The 24,785-nt window shown below is 32.3% G+C and overlaps 1 protein-coding gene across 1 annotated transcript in view; it reads right to left on the reverse strand.

The window, feature by feature from the left end:
• Window positions 1-561: 561 nt before the first annotated feature.
• The window catches only part of LOC117102591 (probable E3 ubiquitin-protein ligase HECTD2), a 31,258-nt gene continuing 7,034 nt past the window's right edge, over window positions 562-24,785 (reverse strand). Inside the window, exons 3-18 of the mRNA XM_033242916.1 lie at window positions 23,684-23,786; window positions 23,060-23,214; window positions 22,666-22,711; window positions 20,650-20,759; window positions 18,661-18,809; window positions 18,266-18,389; window positions 16,684-16,780; window positions 15,615-15,722; window positions 14,444-14,576; window positions 12,809-12,897; window positions 8,773-8,934; window positions 8,309-8,383; window positions 6,887-6,974; window positions 5,303-5,525; window positions 3,998-4,141; window positions 562-3,278 (exon numbers count right to left, since the gene is read on the reverse strand). Coding sequence (XP_033098807.1) covers window positions 3,158-3,278; window positions 3,998-4,141; window positions 5,303-5,525; window positions 6,887-6,974; window positions 8,309-8,383; window positions 8,773-8,934; window positions 12,809-12,897; window positions 14,444-14,576; window positions 15,615-15,722; window positions 16,684-16,780; window positions 18,266-18,389; window positions 18,661-18,809; window positions 20,650-20,759; window positions 22,666-22,711; window positions 23,060-23,214; window positions 23,684-23,786 — 1,927 coding nt within the window. The 3' untranslated portion in view covers window positions 562-3,157. The remainder of the gene's footprint in view (window positions 3,279-3,997; window positions 4,142-5,302; window positions 5,526-6,886; window positions 6,975-8,308; window positions 8,384-8,772; window positions 8,935-12,808; window positions 12,898-14,443; window positions 14,577-15,614; window positions 15,723-16,683; window positions 16,781-18,265; window positions 18,390-18,660; window positions 18,810-20,649; window positions 20,760-22,665; window positions 22,712-23,059; window positions 23,215-23,683; window positions 23,787-24,785) is intronic.

Below are 24,785 nucleotides of genomic sequence, written 5' to 3' on the forward strand. Positions count from 1 at the left end.
GCTAATATAAATGTCATTATATAATGAATATTATATAATGTATATATCTTCCAGAAGTACTAGTATAAAATAAAATATACATTTGCACTAGTGAAACATCTTCATCCATGACAAAAAATATGCATGCATACATACACACACACACACATGCATGCATATATATATCTGTCTCTTATACACATCTAGATGTGTATAAGAGACAGGTTAAGAATTATGCGCAAAGCACGGTTCTGTAAAGGTTGGATGTGAGAAGATATGCTATTTCCTTAGAGCCCCAAAGTGAACAACAGTAGTCGACGCGATATGCGGAAGTACAATAGTATTATATAACAAAATTTTGGTTTTGGTGTCAATAAATTTGTGAATGCGCCCTAATAATGAGAGTGAATAACCAAGTTTACTTCGTAGGTGTCTAATATGTGCAGGCCATGTTAATTTGTTATCAAAAATGAGGCCTAAATGCTTGTGTGAGATATATGATAGATCAGGATGATATGGTTGCATAGATACATTATAAAACTGACATAAATAGATACATACACTAATGAAAGCTAATAGCACATTCAGAAACTACCGATGATAATTTTACATGATTCAATTTACTATATAAATTTATCGAAAATGAAATATATTTATCACTATTTTTCACCATTTAAATTTCCAGTTAAATTTTGATTTGGAATACTTTGGTTTTTGTTTTAGCTAAACTTTTTGAAACATTTAATTTGTGAGAAACAAACACGGTGTACATTTCAAAAATAAGTGTTATGGAACATTAAATATTTAAAAGTTTAGAAACTTAAAGGAAAATAGAAGAAATTTTAACATTCAAATATTTGCAACAATCTGCAAAAAGGTATTTTTTTTTGTTTTAAAATTTCAAGGTAAACAAGAAAACAGATATAAAATATTTACAATATTGCACTTGAGTAAAACCTCTCTCTTTGTAGATTCGCTTTTCTGTTAAGAATTTAGAAAAATAATTTGTTCAATCTATATATCTATATATATCATCTTTGTTTTGATGAAAACATAGCCAGCAGTGATGTCAGCATTTACCAGACACATAGGCCACATCCACCTAAGCCCACCAAGTTTGGAGCAAAGGCAAACAAAAATTACGTTGTGCCACTTCAATGCCTGAAAATCGCACTCTCATGTCAGCTGTCTTTGGGCTTAGAAAATATTGAATTCTACCCTTTCAGCAGCGAACAAACTTCATGCTTACCGGAGAGGGCGTACTAATCATGATAACCCGAAATACTGCTGCTGATCTGGTAGAATTGCCATCAACCTTCACCTTAGAGGTAAGGCTTGTTTAATTTCTTAAATTTCCACAACAAATATCTAACCACTGCAGCCTCCCCTACACCTAGCTCAGGTATACTCCCCTTAGTAAAGGGTACAATCCTCGAATTTTTGTTCCTTCTCACATAACAGCAAGCAACTCGCCAATTACAGAATCTGATTCTCTATAATAATGCTTAATAATAACAATGCTTGAATATTTATATAGCGCCAATTCCAAATTATATGATTAAAGGCGTTGAGCGTTATTACCCCAGGTCATTGGATAACATACAATGGCAAACCAGCACACAAAGTGCAAGTTTCTTTGGTCCCTGGGGGAGTATAATACCTAAACTAGTACATTCAATGCTTCAACATCTTACCAGGTACCCGTTTATACTCCTGGGTAGAGAGAGAGAGACAAACGTAAATAAAGTGCCTTGCAAGCGACTTGCACAGCAAGAGTTTCAAACCCCTGACCTTGAGGTTGGGAGTCCAAGCCACAACCGATGCGCCGGACCGCTTCTATAAACCAAGTCTTTTGAGTCTTCAGCCGGGCTCTCACTTTGTTGTACGAAAGTCGTACAATGAATCCAACTCGACGACATGAAGCCGTCTGTTGATTGTCGGTTGCGGTATAAACGGATCGTCATTAAAAACAATCCGTTGTGCTCGTCGTGGCACTACATTCTACACAGAATCGCACCGGCCGCATTAGGGAGTAGAATTGATTTAGTCATAAGAAAAAATTTTGGTTTTACAAGATTTGAACAAAGGACCCTAGGACTGGAAAGTGAGCATCTCTACCAACAAGAGACAGCTCTAATTCAAGGTGTAAAAGCTTTCTGCTAGTACTCTCCCTATTAACAACAGGCCTAAGCCCCTATTTCAGGTTCAATCAAAGAGTACAGAATAGATTTTCGTTGAAATGCAATCCTATCTCAAAAGGTACGACCACTAATTAGAGGCGGTTTTTAAAAAGAAAGTAAAAGTCATTCATATCGAACGTGTGCTGCTTGTGAAGGATGCCTGTTCGAATTTTGAATGCTATTTGAATAGGGCGCCCCATATCTTGTGGTAGTATTTTGTTTTTGCATTTCATTGCCTGCATGTAAAATCAGGACAGTCTTGCAATTCTATACTCTTTGGTTTAATTCACTATTCCAACATATTACGTTATTTTTATTTATTTATTTTATTTATTTATGACAATTTGAGCTACAATGGCCTAGGAAAGACCAACTAGCATTAAGCTAATAGCAAAGGCCTTCCAACACAAACAAACAATAAACTTCAATTATAAAAATAGAGACATACAAATACAAGCTATGATACATGAGATAAAACTCATTTTTTAAACTGATTAACGGAAATTAGAAATTATTATATGGTTAGGGAGACTATTCCACAGTGCTATTGTCGAAGGGAAAATTGATGACTGATTAGCTCGAAGCCTTGTGTGTAAGCCATTGTCCAAGTCCTGGCTCAAGTGTCAATGCCTCAGGACAAAGTGTAGGCCTCCATACCTACTACAGTTTACCCTTCAATGCCGAGATCCTTTTAATTCAAGACCACTTTTTCAAAGTACACGAACCAGCTAACATTCTTTAATTTCAACAAAAATCAAAACAAACCTTTTATTAGGAGACCAAGCCCCAAAGACCACTCCACATTTTCATGTGCCAAAGTGGTCTCCAATTGGATGGCAAACTGTAAAACATACATTTTTAATGTTTTCCATATTTTTTGTAATTTATGTAATTTCAGTGCAGTCTATTAATTTTTTTTTTATCTTTAAAGTACAGGTGATCATGTTTCCTGTTTTCAAAATATAGATGCTTCTATTAATTTTTATTAATCTAAACACCTACTCCAAACCAAAGCCTTCTGCATTAGAGATAGCGATTGTAAGTTTCTGTTTCAATTGTCGTCTACTCTTATAAGGCGGCAAAATGAGTTGATTGAAGCAAGTGTGCGCCATCGGTAGCCTGCAATGAAAGAGGAAAACAAAGGAAGTACTATGAATAGATGATATGAAATTGCATATTTGTTATTTTCATCAGGAAGATATATATTATATTCTTTATTTGGAAACAACACTTTTTACAACAGTGGCACACATATATGGTGTGTTCCAGAAAAAAAAATCTAAAATGAAAAGATAAACAACAAGTACAAAATCAATGTCTTAATTACCCCTCCCATCCCTTCTCCAGTCAGGAGCACACACCTAGACCGAAATTACCCCTTTAAATTCCCAACGGTTACTAAATTAATAAAATTGGGGAGTACAATATAATATTTAAATTGCTTAGTTGGTATACTAATAATAATAAAAAATAATAATTTAAAAATGTTTATAGTGCAAATTTTATAAAAATGTTAAATATTCAAAATAATAGATTAATTAAATTATTAGATTTTAATTGGCAGATGGTACTCTTTGCAGAGACGCTTAAATCAGGTGGTAATCAATTTAAAAATTTGTGAAGTAAAGTCTGTAAATTAGGAAAAAAAATTAACTAATGCACTTTCAATGAGTGCCTATTTGGAAGGTAACAACTTATTTTATATTTTCAAATGATCAAGTCTGTGTTTTAATTTCATCAATTCTATGATATATTCAAAGGTTTTCAACAATTCACCATAGACAATATTTTGTGAAGTGAAATATAAAGGCAAAGGTTAAAATATAGATTGCACTTACATATTACTTGACGTGGCGACTTTGATTATCTTGAACGACATCTCCCCCATTCCACCAATCGGTATCCTGTCACTTCCGGTGGTAAACAGGACCAACTTCTTCTGAAGACTTGTAGGAAAACTTTTCACAATTTCCCAAAAATATCTGCAAGAGAGCAATGTAAAACTTAATATTTTTCTAAGAAATCTTGAAATCTAGGAAAAATTATGATATAATGTTCTATTTCTGACCTAGCTCTCTAGGTCAGAAATTTAGCATAGCCAACGAGCGGCTCAAATCAGCACTGTTCGGCCACTCGTTTCGCTCTTTGCACCTGATAAGAGTTAAAAAAAATAGAGGATGAAAAAGTTGCTTGTATACCACAACCAATCCCACGATACAGTACTCAGGATGTTGAAATTTTCAACAGGCATGAAATGAATGAATGATGAATAATAAGTATAATAACAAATTGCAACAATTTGTTGAGCATGTATCAATGCTAAAATAAAAATAACTGTGCAAGGAGTAGTTAGAAAATTTGGAAGACTTTGGAGTGCTTAAGAACAGAAATTGAAAATAGTGCATTCACTTATGTGAACATACTTATTAACTCTACATTAGAAAGCCTTTTAAAATGAGAAAAATAAGTATAGTAGTAATTGCTACAAGGTCTTTTTTTGAAGAGTAAGTAGACAAAGTACTATGGGGACAAAGTACTATTGGGTATCAATCATTACGACGATACCACATTCATTTATCATACTGATGCCATTAATTTTGTGTCGTGGATAAAATGAAGAGTATGTTTATGCCTTTTAGTGATAGACAGAGAGAATGCAGTAACACTAATGAATATGGATATATAGAGATAAATTCTTAACCGTTCAAATGTAATGTTATGATTTAAGGTAAATTTTGAGACTATAAGATTCAATTAAAAAAAAGTTATACAGTGGGGTATCCTGTCTCTTATACACATCTAGATGTGTATAAGAGACAGTATATATAGTATGTAGTCTCTCACAATTTACCTTAAATCATAACATTACTTTTGAATGGTTAAGAATTGATCTCTATATTGTATCATGATGTATCAGTCCCGTAAACAAGTAACTCAAAAGTGTTTCTTTATTAAACAAACTTATGATAAAATACTACCACAGTAGTAAATGAGTTAAAGAGGGGGCTTGGCCCAACCCCCAACAAGCCTCTGGTTATAGAGCCTGTATATGTATGTATGTACAATAAAAATGTATGCAACAATTTCATGATGACTCATTCTGTATTTTGTTTTTTAAAATGTTAATCAAAGTTATAGAGTACCTAACGGTGGCATCAGTCTTTGCATAGCCATCATACGTGGTGACTCTTTCCAGGGCATCAAGGTCAAGGGTCGGATTGCCACAAACTAACATTTCCACTTCCTCAGATCGTAGCATTATGAGGGCGTTGGATGCGCAGACACTGTGAAAACCATGGTAAAATGCCGCAAACTGCCGGTAGATTGCATCATTCAGCATGTGCTGTATATACAGGTGTACATATTCTGAAACAACAAAGATTTACATTGATTAAATTTATATGCAAAGTAGTTTAAATATGCAAATTAGGAGTGAAAATATAGTGTTCCCATGTCTTGGTAACCACTGGTCTCTGAGGCTTCCTACAATAAATGTTGCTTTTATTTGCAAATATCAAATATGGCACTACATGGCTGATAATAAGATGATAATATGCAGTATATTCTCACATATAAGACTCAAATAGCAAATTACGATCGAAAAACAGGGGGGTTATCTTATACGCGCAACACATAAAAATTTTCATTTTTATATCATGTTCGTCTTATGTGCAAATCATCTGTAACATGCAAATTTTGGTAAGCATTTAAAAGCCCATATTATTAGGAAGATTAGCACTACACTTGGCTCCGTTTTTAGCCAGCTAGATGTAATATCATGACAATAAAGAGCAGCAAAACGTAGGAATTCCGACGGTGAAATGGGGGAGCCGTCTTATACGCCATACAAAAATCAGCCAAAAATCTTCTCAAACTCGGTGGTCGTCGTACACGCAGATTTTCTTATATGTCTGAACATATGTTGCACCATTTGAACAGTTTGGTGCCTTCATCATTGACATAGTCACGTACACTTGAAACTAAAAGACGTTCTATTGCATGAGATTTAATAAAGCTTAAAACAACAAAATATTCCAGTAATAACATACACCAAATAATGCCAATATAAATGGAGATGTATTACAAAAGTCTTATTATGAGGCTTGGGGGGTGTGTTTTAGTTCCAGGTGATTACAAGATTTGAAGACAGAACCCTTAGGTTGGAAAGGTAGGAATGTTTGAATCACTAGGTCACAATTTAAGTGGATTATAAAAAGTGAGCGGAAGTTCAGATGTGGCTTGCCATTCCAAAACCAGCGTACTGTCGGTAATTGTTAAACTGATTTTTGCATAAGAATGTGGAAGTATTGTATAAATTGCTGTAGTAAAGAGAGGCTGTAATACTTTTACTCTAATTCTGGCAATAGTTAATCGATTCCACTAAATGACCCCATCATTTTAAAACTTAATAATGTGCACAATATGAATACATTCAATTTTGCAATTTTTAAATAAGTTTGCATCAGTTTGATTTTTCCACCTTCTTGCTGAGATTCTCAAAGTCTAAGATCTTGCTTTGTGACCGTACTGGTCTGTGTAAACTCATGTATATTCAATTTCTGGTCTGTGTAGACTCATGTATATTCAATTTCTGGTCTGTGTAAACTCATGTATATTCAATTTTAATTTTTTTGGTCACTGACGCTGGCTTTGGGTAGGCAAGCCTCAAATAAGTATTTTTTTCTCATTTTAGTTAAAACAGTCAAAATGGTGTTACTGTATTTGACCTTGTCTGTTTTCATTTGTAACTGGTATTTCATCTCCTTTAGGTTTGAGGTTAGTGGTCTGCACTGATCCATAGCAGGGAACAGATATCTGTTGCAAAAGTAGAGCAGAACATGAAAAATTTAAAAACACATAAGCATCCACATGTATGTTTAGTCTTCTCCCAAAGCCAGATTTGCCAGCAAACAGATTCAATTAAAAAAAAGTTATACAGTGGGGTATCTAGGAAATCTTGAAATGGGTGGGGGGAGGCCTGACAGGGGCATGAAGGTGGAGTGGGGGACTCAATGATTAAGTAACAGGGTGATTTTTTTACTATTTTGAGCATGATTTTTTTTTGCTATTGACATTTTCCAATTTAGAGATGCTTTACTAAAAAATCTTTAAATTGATTACCAGGCCAATTTAAAGATCTATGCTACAGAATGTGTACAGGAAAGTTATTATTAACTGTCCGAAAATTGGCGTTGAATTAATAAATTGTTATGACATATCAAAGATGTACTATCAGTCAGACAGACAAGACAGGAGAAAATACCTAAAAAATTTTAATCAAATTTTGGATAGGATCATATATTTAAAAAGGATCAAATAAATTATTAGCTTCTAACGAGAAACAGTTCAGAAAAAAAAGTAGTTTTCACCAATTTAGAGATGCTTTACTAAAAAATCTTTAAATTGATTACCAGGCCAATTTAAAGATCTATGCTACAGAATGTGTACAGGAAAGTTATTATTAACTGTCCGAAAATTGGCGTTGAATTAATAAATTGTTATGACATATCAAAGATGTACTATCAGTCAGACAGACAAGACAGGAGAAAATACCTAAAAAATTTTAATCAAATTTTGGATAGGATCATATATTTAAAAAGGATCAAATAAATTATTAGCTTCTAACGAGAAACAGTTCAGAAAAAAAAGTAGTTTTCACCAATTTAGAGATGCTTTACTAAAAAATCTTTAAATTGATTACCAGGCAAATTTAAAGATCTATGCTACAGAATGTGTACAGGAAAGTTATTATTAACTGTCCGAAAATTGGCGTAAATTGAAGTAGAAATAACATACTTAAATATACAAATACACAGGCTAGAAACACTCATAATTCTAGGTCTAATTACAATAACCCTCTTTGATTTTAGATTGAGAATTTAACATTTTTTAGAAATTTTTGTAAATAAAAACCATATATGCCATCCATTATAAGTATCTGACACAACTGACACTTGAACAAGACTTACAAACTTAGTGATACTAGGATCAATAGTGTAATTACTATGGCCTTCCATTATATAGCTTTGATTATTGAATTTGAAAGCTGAAAAAATTGAGTGGCTTAGTCACCAAGCTCTGATTGCTTTAAATTGATATCGATTTGCGTAAAATTTTTTTTAGATTATTAGAAAGATGCGTCAATTTACCTGAAATGTCATGCAGAGGTCATCTTCGACGTTACCCTCGTATTCTAAGAGTTCTTTCAGTCCATTCGCCAAATCCTAAAAAGAAAAATCAAAAGAATATAGATTATATATAATAGATCTTGATTAATTTATTGCAATTTATATACTACGAGAAGAAAAACCTAAAATTTAAGGTATTAATAAATAAAAATATTTGGTCAGTTTGAAGAGAAACAACAAAACTATAACAAAATAATAAGAATACAAATGAATCTTAAAAATAATCATACAAATTGTAATCATCCTAGTAATACCAGAATTAAAATAAAATTATAAGAGCAATAAGAAATATAATAAAATAAAAAAATAAAACTAAAAGTGGTAAAAATATTGTAAAATACATTATTTAATTAAAAATTTGATCGTAAGATATTTATATATTATTTTAATATTAATAAATATTCAACATTTCTCCAAGTACGTACCGGTTTCACAAGTTTGAAATCCTCAAAGTTCAAAGGGCATTTGCCGACCTCTGCTCGGGGGTTGTTGAATGGCACGACAGCAGGACTAAGCAACTTCTTATAAGTGCACTGTGGAAACCTTATATCTAGGATGGTGCTATTGTACACAGCTAACCCCATCAGCTAATACATATCATGTTAAGGGTAATTTTCAATTCAACAATTGAGGCCAACTTAGAAAAAATGCATTACAAATAATTTCATAATTATAAATGACATGTATTTCTATTGAAAACTATCTTTCTATTAAAACGTGACATTTACAGTGGTGGATTCAAGGGGCCCAGTCGGCATGTCTTCCCATACTAAATTTTGTAAAATTATAAAAAATTGGAGAAAAAAAGAAAATTATATTAAAATGTCAGTCTGGTAGTGCCATCTCCCGCAATCTAGAGGTCCTATAATCATAACTTTTCTTCTATTTGTGAAAGTCCCACCCCTCTATTTTGAATTCCTGAATCCGCTACTGATTTAGGCTTGTAAAAAGTGATGTAACAACTAAGAGCTCTCATTGGCTTAAGCTAAGGGGACCTGGACCTTAAGGTCCTCTGTGATATAATCGCATATTTTTTCCATGACCATGGGCCCCAAAACAGCTGAACTGTAGCCTTGTGCAGCCCAGGGTTGAAGGAGGCCCAAATAGTCTTAGCCAGTGGGTCTCAGGCCTCTCCATTACGCTATTACTTCTAAACACAGGAGGCAAAAGTTCCTGTTAGCAGAAATGGTCCTTAGTGAGCTGTCAGATGGTTGAGAGTGAACTGTCCGATGGTCCAGAGGGACCTGTCAGCAGCTTAATTGGTTCTAAGAATGTCCATTGGGAGTTAACAAGTGAATCCTAAAAAATGGCTGGCTGGTGATATTTTAGCCATCGGAATGTGCTTCAGTGGCAATAAATAAATTTAAGAACCCAAAGATCCTCAACATACCAGCAAAATGTATTACCCGAGTTTTTGTCAAAATTCGGTATGGACCACTTCTGCTAACAGAGAAAAATGCAGCATGATATTTTTGTTTACTAACATATTATATGAATGATATGTATTTTTTATATATTAAAATCTACACAATTTATAATAAATGTATCTTTTATAATTAATGTCTGTTTAGTACTTACTACATCTAAATTCTGCTATTATAAAAATTAATAAATCTTCAATACTGTACTTTAGAACAGGCCTTTGGGAAATATGTACAAAATAATTAGGATTATTTCAATAAATATATTTTCTTGAGTGATAAGTTCACCTGCTTTTAGGAATATATTTTGAAAGCTAAATGAAAAGCAATTATAAAAATACCGGTCTTGCATTTTTTAGATATCCTGGTTGTACAAAATAAGGCCTTCAAAGTAATATAAAACATTTCAAACATATACATGCTGTAATAGAAGCAATTAAATAACCATTACCATGAAAACTATAAGTGTAATGCAAACCTTTGTATAAATAATTGTGCTGTATGTAATCATATTTAACTTTTCTTCAGAATTTTCAATGACTATTGTTACTTTATTTATAAAAATTTTTTTTTTTTTTTTTGGTGATAATTGTTAATTTTATTTCATAATCAATGGGCGCCCGTTATAAAACTTGCTTGTTGTGGCGACCCATTTTCCGCTTCATTCAAATGTTCTGTTGGGCTTACATTCTTATCAATTATTGTTTTTTTACCCTTATGTATTTCTCCATCTATGTTTTTTTTTGCATTGATGGTGTGGAAATAAACTTTATATTGAATTGAAAAATTGAAAAAATTGAATTGAATTGAAGTGAAATTGAAATTGAATTATCGATTGTTACTTTACCATACAAATACAAATGTATAAAAATATATTTTATACATTTCTACGGAAAAGATTTACAAATTTTCCTTTAAGCAATATGATGTATAAAATACAATACTGTATACAGTGCATCCCAGCATTAATATGAAAATGACTCATGTTTATAGTCTTCATATTTAAAAGACAGGGAATCACCCCCTCTATAGGTGATTCAAAGATATTGGTTTGATACTGATTTTGTATGCAATCAGTAAAATCACTCTAATTGCCTCAAATTGGAAGTGATAATGTATTGGGAACCAGTTAGTTAGTCATGCTCTTAGTTGAAGTATTATTCTAACACATAGAAGATCATTATTATTACTATTATGTAACAGATAAAAGGTTTTAACTTAAGAAAAATCAATGAAGGAGTTAATCATGACTGGTAGTGTTATGAGAGATGGTAAACAAGGACACTACAATAATTGAGGAGTTTATAATAAAGGTACATTACAGTAATTCAGGTAGAAATTATCAAAGCATTAAAAAATAAAGGATGAAAGTACTGATAAAATATGATGAATAAAAATTTATATAGTATTCCTATATGTGTGAATTGTATCTTTATACACTTATAATATTATTATCATACAATAATGATAACAACAACAATATATTATTTGAAGGTTTTCATGAAGTAATAATATATATTAATGCTTGCAGTACACCACATAGATAGTTCTGAATTCTCAACCAACAACAGCAGTTCTTTTCAGAACTATTTACGTGGTATAGCATCAATATATAACAATAATATAGGTAATGATTACAATCTCTATTTAAGACCAACAGAAATCATCTTTTATCATTCTCCAGATGACAGTCAGTGCAATCTCACCGAAACATCGAGACAACCAACCACTGGTTTTACCACAAAAACCATATTACTTACACATGGTGATTTTTTTAATATAAATAATATTTTGTTTGATTATTTGTAAAGCTCATAACATGAATTATTGTTTGTCTAACAGTTCTGTCTAAAAGTATATCTATTAAAATGAAGTCTAAACATAGAGAAATAAAATTATATGACAAACGATATCTGTTTTTTAAAACTGTCATTAACATTTGGATAGTTACTACAAAATATCACAACCAGAAATTAATGGTTTGATATTTCTTTCTGCTTTTGAAATACATATTTCAATTACACACTTTACAGATCTGGAATTTATATTTATCACTCTCCTGGGCCTAATATACTCATCCTGAAAGCATTAATCAACTAACAGAACTGTAAATTGACAAGTTTCAGGCTTAGCTTTCAATGTTTACATGCCTCCTATGGGAATGAACTGTCGCAGTGACATGGCTTTGCCGTCAATCAATGAAACTTAGACAGTGCCTGTCTGGAGGGAAGAGGAAAAAAAACCCAGAAAGATAAAGGTTATACTTAGTTAAAATGTAATTACTAAATGTAGGATAGTACAATCAGTGGTGAGGAACATACACATAACCTGACCTGGTTGACTAGTTTGTGTTGTTCAAATTAAGCATCTGAAGATATATTACATTGCAGTTTTTCAGTATTTTGCCATATTAAATTGTAGTTTTTCAGTATTTTGCCATATATATATACAAAATAGAACACAATTATTATTATATATCCATTTGCTAATATATATACATATACACATATATATATATACATAACAATAATAATAATAATAATAATATAATATATATAACAGGACAGGAAAATCAGAGTTGCTGCATAGGCAAATTGTATATGTAAAATAAAACACGTAGGTGTTAGTAGATTTGCCTCAAAATTTATTGAAAAAATAAAGATGAGAGCTTTTTGTGTGTAACCCTTTATATATTTTTAATATATATAGATTACAGGTATTTAGATATAAATATATACATCTAAAGCAGCAGCTTCTTGACCCTAAACTTGCAGCTCCAGGGCGTACGTGTTGATTTCCACTTTCCATGATAATTACACAAGGCCGCAGTAAAAAAAAATATACCGTAGATACTATTATAATTTTGATGCGCTCTGTCACGTAGTTTTAAGTTGTCCTGTTTAGTGAAGATGACGTTATTGATTATAATTGATTTTGTTTTAATGTTAATGTATCTTGTTACAATGTACAGTGAAAATTGGCCTTCAATGAACCGCCTTGGTGATTATTATTATTATTATTATCGTAATAAAAAGGATACCACACCAACTAAGTTATACTCCTGATTACAGTCTACACAAGCGGGGTTGAACCAGAATGAGTGACACTTCTTATCATAAAGGAACATACCTATAAAAGAGAAACAGCAGAAAGGTATGACAATAGAGAATTGATTATTAATTTCCAAAAGGGAAAACTAGTCATGAAAAAAACCCATTTCACACAAGACAAAATGTTACATGTGATGCATGACCTTGAAAAAAAAAGAGCAATTGTCCCCCGCTACATCGTTTCAATGAAATGTGTCATGTAAGGTGAATGGGCATCCATACATAATATCCTCGTAGGGAAAAATATGCATCGCAGAGGCCTTTAAAACTAACATGCTCACAGGGTGAACTTGCAATCATGTTGTGCATATTTTTACTGGCAGCATACTAATAGCACAGACCTTCAACGAGGTTATAATATACTGAAGACAATGGTAATATCAGTAGGAATATCTTGGGAAGAATGTGTAAAGCCAAGCACCTACTGTGCACGAAGGTCGCCGGCTGACGGGATTGTATGGAGAACACAACACCACGACACGTGAGCAATGGATCGTGTTTAATGACTATCTGTTCAGACTGACACCAAAAATAACCAGACAGCGTCATGTTATCTAGCGTTAACAGGTAGTGGAGTTGGATTCGCTGTACAGTACGACTGTCGTACGTCCCACAACGCAGTGAGTGTCCGGGGCTTAACGTTCATCATGTGTCCTGTTGTAGCATTTTGCCTCGTGAATTCGATATCACAATATCTCAATTAGCAACACACATAATATACGTAGAAAAACAAATTAGCAAACTTCTACTTTCTTCAAAATTAATGTTAGAAACAATGCATTACTTGGTATTATCAAAGAATGATCCAATTATTGCAGTAATCAAATAGGTTATGGATTGATTAGTTCTGATGCTCAATTTTTTATGAATGTAGAAAGTGCAGCTTACAATTTGTACCGATACTAAAAGTACAAATATGATGATGTTACGCAAAGTAATATGCAAAGGCACAGTCTCCCGCTTAATACATTCTCACAGATCTGGATGATTAGTTCTTGCTCCCAAACTAATAAATCGTTAAAGCAATTAAATTATTCTACAATGTCAAAAGATCGAGGCATCTCAGAGTGGATTGTATGTAATGCATTACAACTTCTGCATATTTTAATGGTATCACTATTTCATAAATCTCTCCAGCTATCAACATTTCAGGAAAACACTTTCTACACCATAAATGTTAATTTACTTCTCCAGTTTTCAAGATTTTACATTAACAACACATATATCATAGTAGCATCACATTTTGTTGGATGTAAAAACAAAAAAAACATTTTGAATGTCAGAGATGTAGTTATGGTGGGTGGGACCACAAGCCTTGAAATTTTCCAGCCAGTCTAAAACTAATTTCATGGCCCTCCACCCACCAATATTAGCCCCCCTCGCCTATCCTTAAAATTCACTCTTATTATTTAGAGTTAACACCAATGTTAACACCCACCCACCCTTAATATGTCTACCACTCACCCTTAGTTTTCTACAGCTCCAAATCTGAATGTGCACTTCATATCAAACTACAACAAATTAACAAATGATATTTCAAAATATATGGCTTATTAAATATTTACCATATTCTTCTCTGAACACTTTTCTGAGGAGTAGAAGGAACCATTCCTTAGTTAAACCGCCCAAATCCAAGCCTGGTTCACCAACGAACATTACCCGCAGCTTTTTCTTCAGGTCCTGTTTCTTAGTAGCAATCTAGTACAAAATATATCAATATACTAGAAATTGCAAATTGCAAGTGGTGCTGCGAAGTACAACTGCATATAAATGTTCTTTGAACAAAATTATTTATGCGAGTCAAGTGAAAATAATGAATAATAAAAATATAACAAATAATATGAGACACGACCCATTGTCTATATTAGAACACTTCTCATTGGGTAACAAAGTCGTAATTTTTCATTTTTGTCAAAAAGTGTCTATAGTGGTGAATTATGGTTTAGGTTTTGTTTAATAGTTTCAAAAATTCCTATGTATGTGGAAAATGTAGTTGATTACCAAAGGTTACAATTTTTATTTTGAAGACTGCATGGTCTAGGAAGTGTACATTTTTTTATGGGGCAAGTTTCCAAGGGCGGGTTTTCTAGGGTAGAGTTGACTGCCAAAGAGTGTTGCCAAAGTGCGAGCCAGCGTGTTATTTGATCACAAGTGTGAGACATCGCAAGTGTAATCCAGCGAGCCATGACGTCACAACAATAGATACGAGACGTTACTCGAGTTGTGCGAGGTATCGGCTGAGATTTGTGGAGTACAATTCAAAAAACAACTATAGGTCTAATAATGAATTATTGTGATGTTAAATAGACAATGTTAGCTATCAAGGAGCGACGTTGTTCTTCATTGGGACTTTCGTCCCTTCAAGGCTAGGCCTATACCATCCTAGCTAGTCTAGGCCTAGAGTAGGATAAGGCTAGCGCGACATGCGGACGTTGGTACATGTTGGTTAGTCAATAAACGTCGCCTAGAGTAATTGATTTTACCCGGCAGAACGAAAGAAGGAAACTCCGCTTTTCAGTCGTCTTAGGCCCTTGTTTTTTGACAAACAATGACCTTTCAGGTCAAATTGCTGTCAAGAATATGAATTGGCTGCTTCGCAGCAATAACACAGAAATAAATACTGGTATATAAATATACACATTTGTTGTTGCTAAAAACAAACATAAAATTGTCTTCACTAGGAGGCAAAATATTGATTTCACAAAATATGCCAGACTACTATCAAACCGACGTTACCTCATGAAGTGAGTCTGACACTAGATGTGACCTTCGAACTTTGAGATTCAAGAATAGCATGTTCATGTCTGGCATCTGATGTTGCTGAACCTTCTGCACCAGAGTCCGCTAATAGGAAAATGAAATCAAATTAAATGCGTATTACATAATGAAAACAGCAATACGTTAATAATAATAATAGCAATAACAAAAATAATGGTAATAATATACTGCTAATAATAATAAAAATAATATCAGCAACAACAATAATACTATTACTAGTAAAAGAATTAAAAGGAATTTATAAACATTTTTACAATAAAGGATACAAGGCTATTATTAGTAATTTGGAAGTTAAAATCAATCATAAAAAATTACAATATAGACAGCTTTCGAGTACATCTCCAGGAGGGTGTTGCTCCGTATAGGTTATTCAAATTTATTCAAAGTTGTATGTATGATCCGAATATTTATAACTTTTATGAATTTGTATTTGATGTTCTGTTGATTTATATTTGATATTTTCAATAACAAAAAAATCTTGGAAATAATACATTGATGGATATAACATTTTTACAATGTAGATATACATATGCATTTTATTAATGCTATTAAAATATATAGATTTTCATTTCATGCCTCTATGAAACCTCAATAAATTCTACTACAACAAACTAGTAGTAATGGATTGTCATGTTTATATTTTATTATTTCAACTCTGTAAATGTCACGCAATTCAGATACTTGGCTACCGCGTATGATATCCGAATAAAAGTGAATTGAAGAAAATAGAATGACCCAAATTACAGTACCTCATAAAAAGTCACTTAACATGATGAAAATTTAGATTTAGTAATACAGCTGTCGAACAAATGTGTCCGAGTCTTATTTCTTCATAGAAAAAGACAGAAATAAACTGTAGGAATGCCTTTTGCCACATAAAAAAGAAGATGGAGAAAGGTGGAGAAAGGTGGAGAAAGGGGAAAAGAGGTACGTGCTACCATTTGCAAATAAAATGAATATGTTTACAGAAAAAAACTGGGGATATATTCCTGTGGTTGACAGTTTCTCCGATGATTCCACAACTTACCCTTGCCACCATTATCATCTGCTGTTCTGAATCCTTCTTTAGAATAGTTCTTTTCGCTTGAAGACTTAGCATAAATGGATACTGACACAAACTGAATCTAAAAATAATTATTCACTTAATTAGGTATGTTGAAGGAAATCACGTCATTTCATAAGAAACAGTAACCAAACGTAAAATCAAATACTATATATATATAGGTATTTAAATGGAAAGGTACAAAGTGAATCTAACATAATATTTTCACAAACACTTTGTTTTTGTATAGCTATATTTAATAATTATTCTTAAATAAAACTATAATTGTGACATTGACCATAATAATAATAATAATAATAATAATTATAATAATTATCATTATTTATATAGTATATTTTCAGATCTCTGTTCAATGCGTTTTACTGTACATACAAAGACAAAATACAATATAACACAACATTATACAAGGAAATTACAAAAATATTCTAATTATTAATTACTTTATTAAAATATTTAAAAATATGAAAATTCAGTCAAAAAATTATAACAAACTATAATATACAATAATTTCAAATTATTACAATATAATACAGATCAATTTAAAATTTAAATTCAATATCTACAATATGGAAAGACAATCAATTAAATGGAAATATATATACAAAAATAATTATTACAATTAACATCACTGAAATTAATTAAAAATTGTGAATTCACTATTAATGATAACCTAACAAGATTATTATTTACAATTAATTAAAATTTAAATATTTAAATTCAATAACACACTGATTATTCAAATTGCAATAAACAAACATCTCAAAATGTACAAATATTCAATTCAGAAATATAAAATTAAAATTATTTACAAGAATCACGGATCAAATTACTACTGTAAATGTCCCCAATATAATTAAGTTGGCTATAAATCGTTAATGGTTAACTAGTATTCACTTCAGTAATAAGACAACGAAAAGCTTTGCGGAATAAATAAGTTCTAAGTTTGTCCTTAAAACACAGTGATAGCCGGAAGATTGTTCCATAGTGTGGGAGCAGCACGATTGAAATTTCTTTCACCAAAGGGTATGAAGCTTGTCATCGCAAAACCAGTAATTAGCATTTAAGAATGTGGCAATATTGTATACTTTAGTAATAGTAAAGTCATTTCAGAAAATGACCCATCACTCTAAAACTTAGTGTGGAAAACATAAATATATTAAAAAGTCAATTTTCATCTTTTTGTCACAATGCTGGTTTTGGCATGGCTTGACCCATATATGTGCCATAATTTTTTTTTTTTTTCATTTATTTCATTAATGGTTTTCATGGTTTTTATATATGTCACTACTTATGAATTAAAGAAATCATTTTAATCATCTAATAGAATTGTGTCTGAAAAGGTTTTTTTAATATATTTAAAAACCAAGATCAACAGTTAGCATTGAACAATTTTGACCGAACTGGTTATTGATTAAATTCTAAAATAATAAATAATAACACAATAAATCAATAATGAAAACCAATAAGTGGGCTTCTACCCACGTCACCATGTTAATCAAGTCCCGACAGAACATCAGGTAAACAAGAATGAAGAATTGTTACTCACGAGTGGTAATTAGATGGATTTTGCCAAGCATAATATTCCTTCATCAAGTCAATTTGATCAAGCGTCTCGATGTAAAATTTTGTGTACGCTACCTTGTTTGGAGAAGAAAGTGCGTTGGCGGCGTCTGTTGTGATACAGACAAAAGAGTGTCAATAATATTAGGTTACATTAGTAACAGACACACCAGCATAATTCTTTTTATACTGTATATTAGTAAAATATGGTTAGCCAGGTGTGAATCAGCTCTACTCTCCAACACAGGAAGCAGTAAATTTTAACCCTCCCCCAAATCCTTTCATACATTTTTCTTTTGGAATGAAGTCTGAAAAAAAACAACCGAAATGTACCATATAATAACGCACCAATAATTAACTGCAAATTAAAAAGTAACTTACTAAGTAAAGCCAACACTTTAGTAGCCGATGGTATCCACCAGGAACACTTGGCTAGAGGTGGAAGATCACAAGGTTCCTGTGGTAAAATCCTGGTGGAGACAAACTGGATGATTCTTGAGACGATTCCAGCAAAGGAAGAGGTTGGCAGTCTGATTAAATGATGAAAATGATAATTACTAGTGACATATGTTGTAGCAAAACACAGGTGGCAAAAAAATGTGGTGACGCAACCAAGTAAAAAAAACGTAGGTGGTAACAAAACCCATGTAGCATAATATAACTTGTATAACACAGGAGCCTTAACATACTGCTAAACATAGCTGGTGGAATAACGCATTAATACAGAATTGGCAGACATAGGTATGCTACATGACAAGTGTTACCTACATGTGACAAACCAGGTAGCATATCCCGGGTTGCACAATCAAAGTGGTATAACACAGGTGGCATAATGCAAATTGACAAACACAAGTAGAATAACGTAAATTGTAGTAGCATGGTCTACCCCAATGGCATAACCCAGGTATCATAGCAGGGTACAACAACCCAGGTTGCATAAACCAAATTGTATAAACCTGATCACATTAATGCATTTTAAGAAACACAGATGGTATAACCCATGGTATAAATTAAGGTGGTATAATGCAGTTAATGGTATAACCCAAATGGTATAAACCAAGGTGGCCTAATGCAATAGACCTTTCCGGAGTGTCAATCAAACTTAACAACTGACTAATCAGAACAACGCTAGGAATACGCGCGCGTCTCACAAACACACGTGTTGTCCCACAAACGCATGTGTTCGCGTATGTTTTAACATTGTCACCTTGTGGGACTTTAGCAACAATATCCAATGGGCGGGGCTTAGCGGAAAGGTCCATTGGCAAGCACAGGTGGCATAGCCTAGGGACCACAACCTTAGGGTGTTAATCCAGGAGGCATATAAACTCCACGCATGTTAAATTGGAAATTACAGGTTAATAGCACAACCTGGCCAGCACAACCCAATCTGCAAAAACCAGGTGGCATAATTATACAGGTGGCAGATACTAGTAGCACAAACCAGGTGGCATAAATCTAGGTCTCATAATCTAAGTAACATATGAGGCTTGCCATGGCAAAACCAGCGTACTGTCAGTAAGGCCTAAAGCAAAAAAATGTTATGTTGGCGTAACATGCCCCAAAAAATAGGGTAGGAAGGTTAAATAAAAATGTCTAGGGTCAGCCGATTTTTTAGGGTAGGTCGCGTTACGCCAACAAAACATTTTTTTTTAGGCCTAAACGTTAAACAGAGTAATTAGCATAAGAAGGCGGCAGTATTGTATACTTTTGTACAGAGACACTGTAATATTTTAACTCATCATAACTTCGGCAACAATAAGACAATTGCAGTAAATGACCCATCATTTCAAAGCTTCTAATGTGGAGAATATGAATACATTAAGAGTTCACTTTTCTTGTTTAGGTCACTGATGTTGGCTTTAGCATGGCAAGCCCCATATGAGGCATGTTGTGGCAAAATGGCTAAGTTGTAGAAAAAATTGAAATTCAAGTTATTGGTATTTTCAGATACCAGAGTATGTGATCTTTAAAATGAGGGGTCATTCAATGAAATTGGACATTTAAAGCCCAAGTTATTGGAATGTGAAAGTACAGCACTCTTAGAGTCAAGATAAACATGATTTTGAGTAATTGCCTTCCAAAGTTATTTGTGCATACATTGTTTAATAGAATTAACTATCTAAATAATGTCAAATAAACGATTTGTTTACCACTTCCAGAACTAATACTTTGGGACATGATTAATAAGACATTAAACTGTTGATCTATAGTGAAAAACAAATTTGGATTTTTTGGCAATTTTTTGAGCTCCCATATTTTATAGCTCATTTCCTCAATACTGGCCTGTGCGACAACTTAACCATTTCGCCACGACATGCCTCATATAACAAAGTATTATATTAAAAAAGTTAATTTCCTCCTAATTACCTCTTGAGCCAATGGACCAAAAAATGATGATCCTGATCACACAAGTTTGCGGTTTGGCGTAGGAGATGCGCAAATATCACGTACGTAGACAAGCTTTTAAATTGTGTATTCTGTAATTGAAGACGAAGACCAATCACAATCCCAGATTAAAAATAGAAAAGAATAAGATGATGTTGCCAAGTGGCGCCTCGCAGTCTTCTTGACAATTTCAATTAACACATAATACTACTTCAAATTTAAAAATCAATTTTAATGATAGTGATGAGAATGATAATTATGATGAAAAAAATGTGGGTCATAACTGAAGATGAAAAATTTAAACTTTAGTATTTAATGAATTAAACCTAAGCATGTTTCAACAGAGCCAGGATTAAGTTTCAGAAATAAATCTTTGACTTTTTGGAAGTGATTAAATGAGAGATACTGTAGAATAGCATATCATGTATGTAAATATATAAGACAGCGAACGATCTTGGCAACAAGGAATATAATAAAAAGAAAAGAGGACCCAGGTGCAACATAATACTGCAACAGTTTTGGGGCCAAAACAAAACCAAGTATCAATAATAATAATTTAATATAATATTCTCATTATCTAATCTTTGTTAGCAAAAATATGGTGATAACATAATAGTAATAATGATGGTGATAATGATAGTATACTCAAATTCGAAACTGTCTCTTCTAAAATATGTATAAAAAAGAATTTAAAAGAAGATGGTTAGTATTGCGAATTTCCCGAATCATACTTAATCAACTACCCCGGGCTGGTTAAAAAAGATGCATAAAATACAAAAACCCATTATGAAAAGAATTACTAAATAATATATATCGATCATGCAACCATCATGCAATGTCTGAATCACATAAACAAAAATAAATTTAATAAAATTTAGGAAGATATAGAAAAGGCTGCTGCTCCTTGAACGTGGAAATAGCGCCGCGAGCAGCTCACTGGTATGGATATGTACGCTTTACAAGATGTCATTATTATTATTACAGTACAGACCATGCTCATTTCAGTATTTAATTTTATTTATTTATATCTTAGGATACACTAAAATATGTACAAAAACAGCAATAACAATAATGAAGATGGCTAGTATTGCAAACGTTCCAAATCATATTTAATCGACTCCCCCCAGGCTGGTCAGAAAAGGACGAATAAAGTTAAAAAATAAAACCTAATATGAAAAGTATTACTAAATAATATATCGATCAAGCAAACATTATGCAAAGCCTGAATCACATAAACTTTAATTGGCTGGCTTATCATGCACAGACTTAATTTTAACTTTATTTAGAACTATTGATGTGAATCAATTTCTATACAAAACGAAGAAAGCAAATCAATGGTGACCATGGCAATGTAGATCATCATCTATAACTCTATTTGTGTGTGCATTATAGATGTTATGCAAGAAGGTGTTGAATAAAGAATACGCTATAACATTCACAATAGCAAAATTGAAAGTCATTAAAAATTGTTTGTCCACGCCGAGACAATGTGACGTAGGATGCTGCAAACATTATTCGAGGAATAAATTTGAACAAAATAGTTTGGTTTATCTGTGTTATTAGTTATGAAGAATGAAGTCTCTACCTACTGGAAATAATGCTGACAGAGTAATTACTCATTGGCTACCCACAATATTCTAATTGTTGTGATAAGAGACAACAAAAAACATATAGGTTTCATTTTAATAGTAAACTATTATTTTCAAACATAGTATCTAGTTACTTAATCACCTATCATTATATGGAATAACATTTCCCATTTTTCGTATATTAATAATAATGAAAACTTATAAAGCGCGGTATCCGTTTTAAGGGAAAACGCTAATGGCACTGCTCCACAAGAAGTCAAAATATGACAGATAAAAGACATAATGATAGTTTAATATAAAATACCATGTTCCATTTTTCGTTCATCTAGGTTTTTAAATATCTACTCTACTGTTTTGAATGCATCTTATTTTTTTCAGCTATTTTTAATACAAAAGAGTGCTTTATTACCTGTAATAGAATTAGATATGCTCTTAAATCATTTTTATCTCTGGGCCTGAAAGATAAGATATATATACTATATCAATTAGAAAATATGAAACTAGATGTTGTAAAAAAGGTTTTGACTACAGTACCTTTGATTATAGGTACTAATAAGTAAATAAAAAAATATAGACAAAATAAACTGTTAAAAATTACAGTATAAAATTATACAAAAAAAAAAGATTATAACATTTTTTTATTCTGTAGAGTGAAAAACATATATATTAGATTAAAAAGAAAACATAAAATGCAAAAATCGAAATGTTGTGATGTTACTAAGAAACTAATATCAAACAGAGCAGACAGTCTGCATATTTGTTGTGCTTTTAATATTCAAAATATTGATTTAAGAAAAACATACTTTTTCATTTCCTTAAGTAAACTGTTAATGATGGCCTTGAGTGATGTTTTCTGCAGTTCGGATGGTAATTTCAACAGGCAATCATAAACTACCTTCACATAGTCTTGGTGTATCCCAGAATCCTCCGGCGTCTTGTAATCTTTCAAGGGATCCCGCTGAAACACGACAACAAAATACGAGCGTAAAAGAATACAGATAATGGTTAAGTTTAATATTTTTTAATATGGAATTTTTTGAAAAATTCAATTTTATTCGAACCTTGTCAGGATAAAACAGTGCATAGATTGATGATGCTTTTCACAGCAAGTTTGTATTTGCAAACTAACTGTAACTAGTTTGAAAACAATGTAAACTTTTTAAATAAATATTTCATTAATAGTCTATCAATATAAAAATGATATTTAGCATTGCATATTTTACTGAGAACATCTTAGCTATGATAGGCTTTGCTTGGATCAAGTTTGATAAAGATCTGGAGAAAATAACTCTGAACAAAAAAGAAAACAAAAACAGTCAGAACAAAAAAACTCCTTCAATTAAATTAGAGAAAAACAAATGTTTCGAAAACTTGTGTTAGTAGATTTCAGAACATGTTATACTACAGGTAATTTATGCAGATATTACCTTAAATGTACAGTTGATATTTTGAAAAGAACTAAACGTAGTTTCAAAAAATTGTTGCATTTCTTTGTAGTCACCCGATAACTTGGATTTTTGAAGATCATCCCTGAAAAAAAGCGAGACAAAAATTGTAATATTAAATATATATTAGTTAATTACCTTAATTTTTATTTTCAAAACTAAACTCTATTTGAAATTAACATCACTAACAATAGTAATTATTTTCGCTGTCATATTATCATTAAAGCCCCATTCCCGGAAAAATTTCAGTTGTTGAGAAAAACCTGATTTTTATATATGTTATAAAAATGTATAAATATAATACAAAATTGCTAGTTTAACTGAATTTAGACATTCATAAACATGATAAAAACATAAATTAAGACTGAAATTTGATTTTTTTGTTTTCCAAAAAAAAAAAAGCGGGGGATGAACTTTTTATGTTGGAATTTGGGGTAGGTCTGCGAAGAAATATAGTAGGCGGCGGAAACATTAGCCTATCAACAGTGCTAGGCTAGGCCTAGCCTTACATCGACATGATATTTTACGTTGCTAGTATTGACACTTGTGCTATGTAATTTTTCATTGGAATTATTTCAAATTTGGAAAATTGGAATTATTTCAAATTATTCTGACCAGGATTTTGACAATTAAACAAACATATTCCAGGCCTACTCGATCGACCAGTGTGCGAAATGCGAAGTACAAAAACAAATTTCATTAAAGAGGGCGCACTTTAATGACTGTATAAAGTATATATAAAAGCGAGAGTATTCCAGCAGATACGATCTACAACCTCTGAATTTGCCTAGTAACGAACAAGTTGTCGAGAAAATGGTAATCTTCTATGAGAAATAGTCTCTAATTCTCATTTTTTTTTTTTTCCTTTTGCATAAAACTAAAGACGACGACAGAAAAAGAAGATGGAGCAGGCCCGTAGCCAGGCGGGTTTTTAGGGGTTCGCGCGAACCCCCCTTTTTCAGCGAACCCCCCTTTTGCCAGCGAACCCCCTTAGCCAGAAAACGATCCCCTGTTTCCAAAATAGTGCAATTTATTACAAAATGGGAGCATTTTTGGCACTGTTTATTTGTCGCTATCGATCGTA

This window comes from Anneissia japonica, unplaced genomic scaffold (genome assembly GCF_011630105.1).
Source record: "Anneissia japonica isolate Jap-2015-1 unplaced genomic scaffold, ASM1163010v1 scaffold1489_len2284818_cov182, whole genome shotgun sequence".
NCBI lineage: Eukaryota > Metazoa > Echinodermata > Crinoidea > Comatulida > Comatulidae > Anneissia > Anneissia japonica.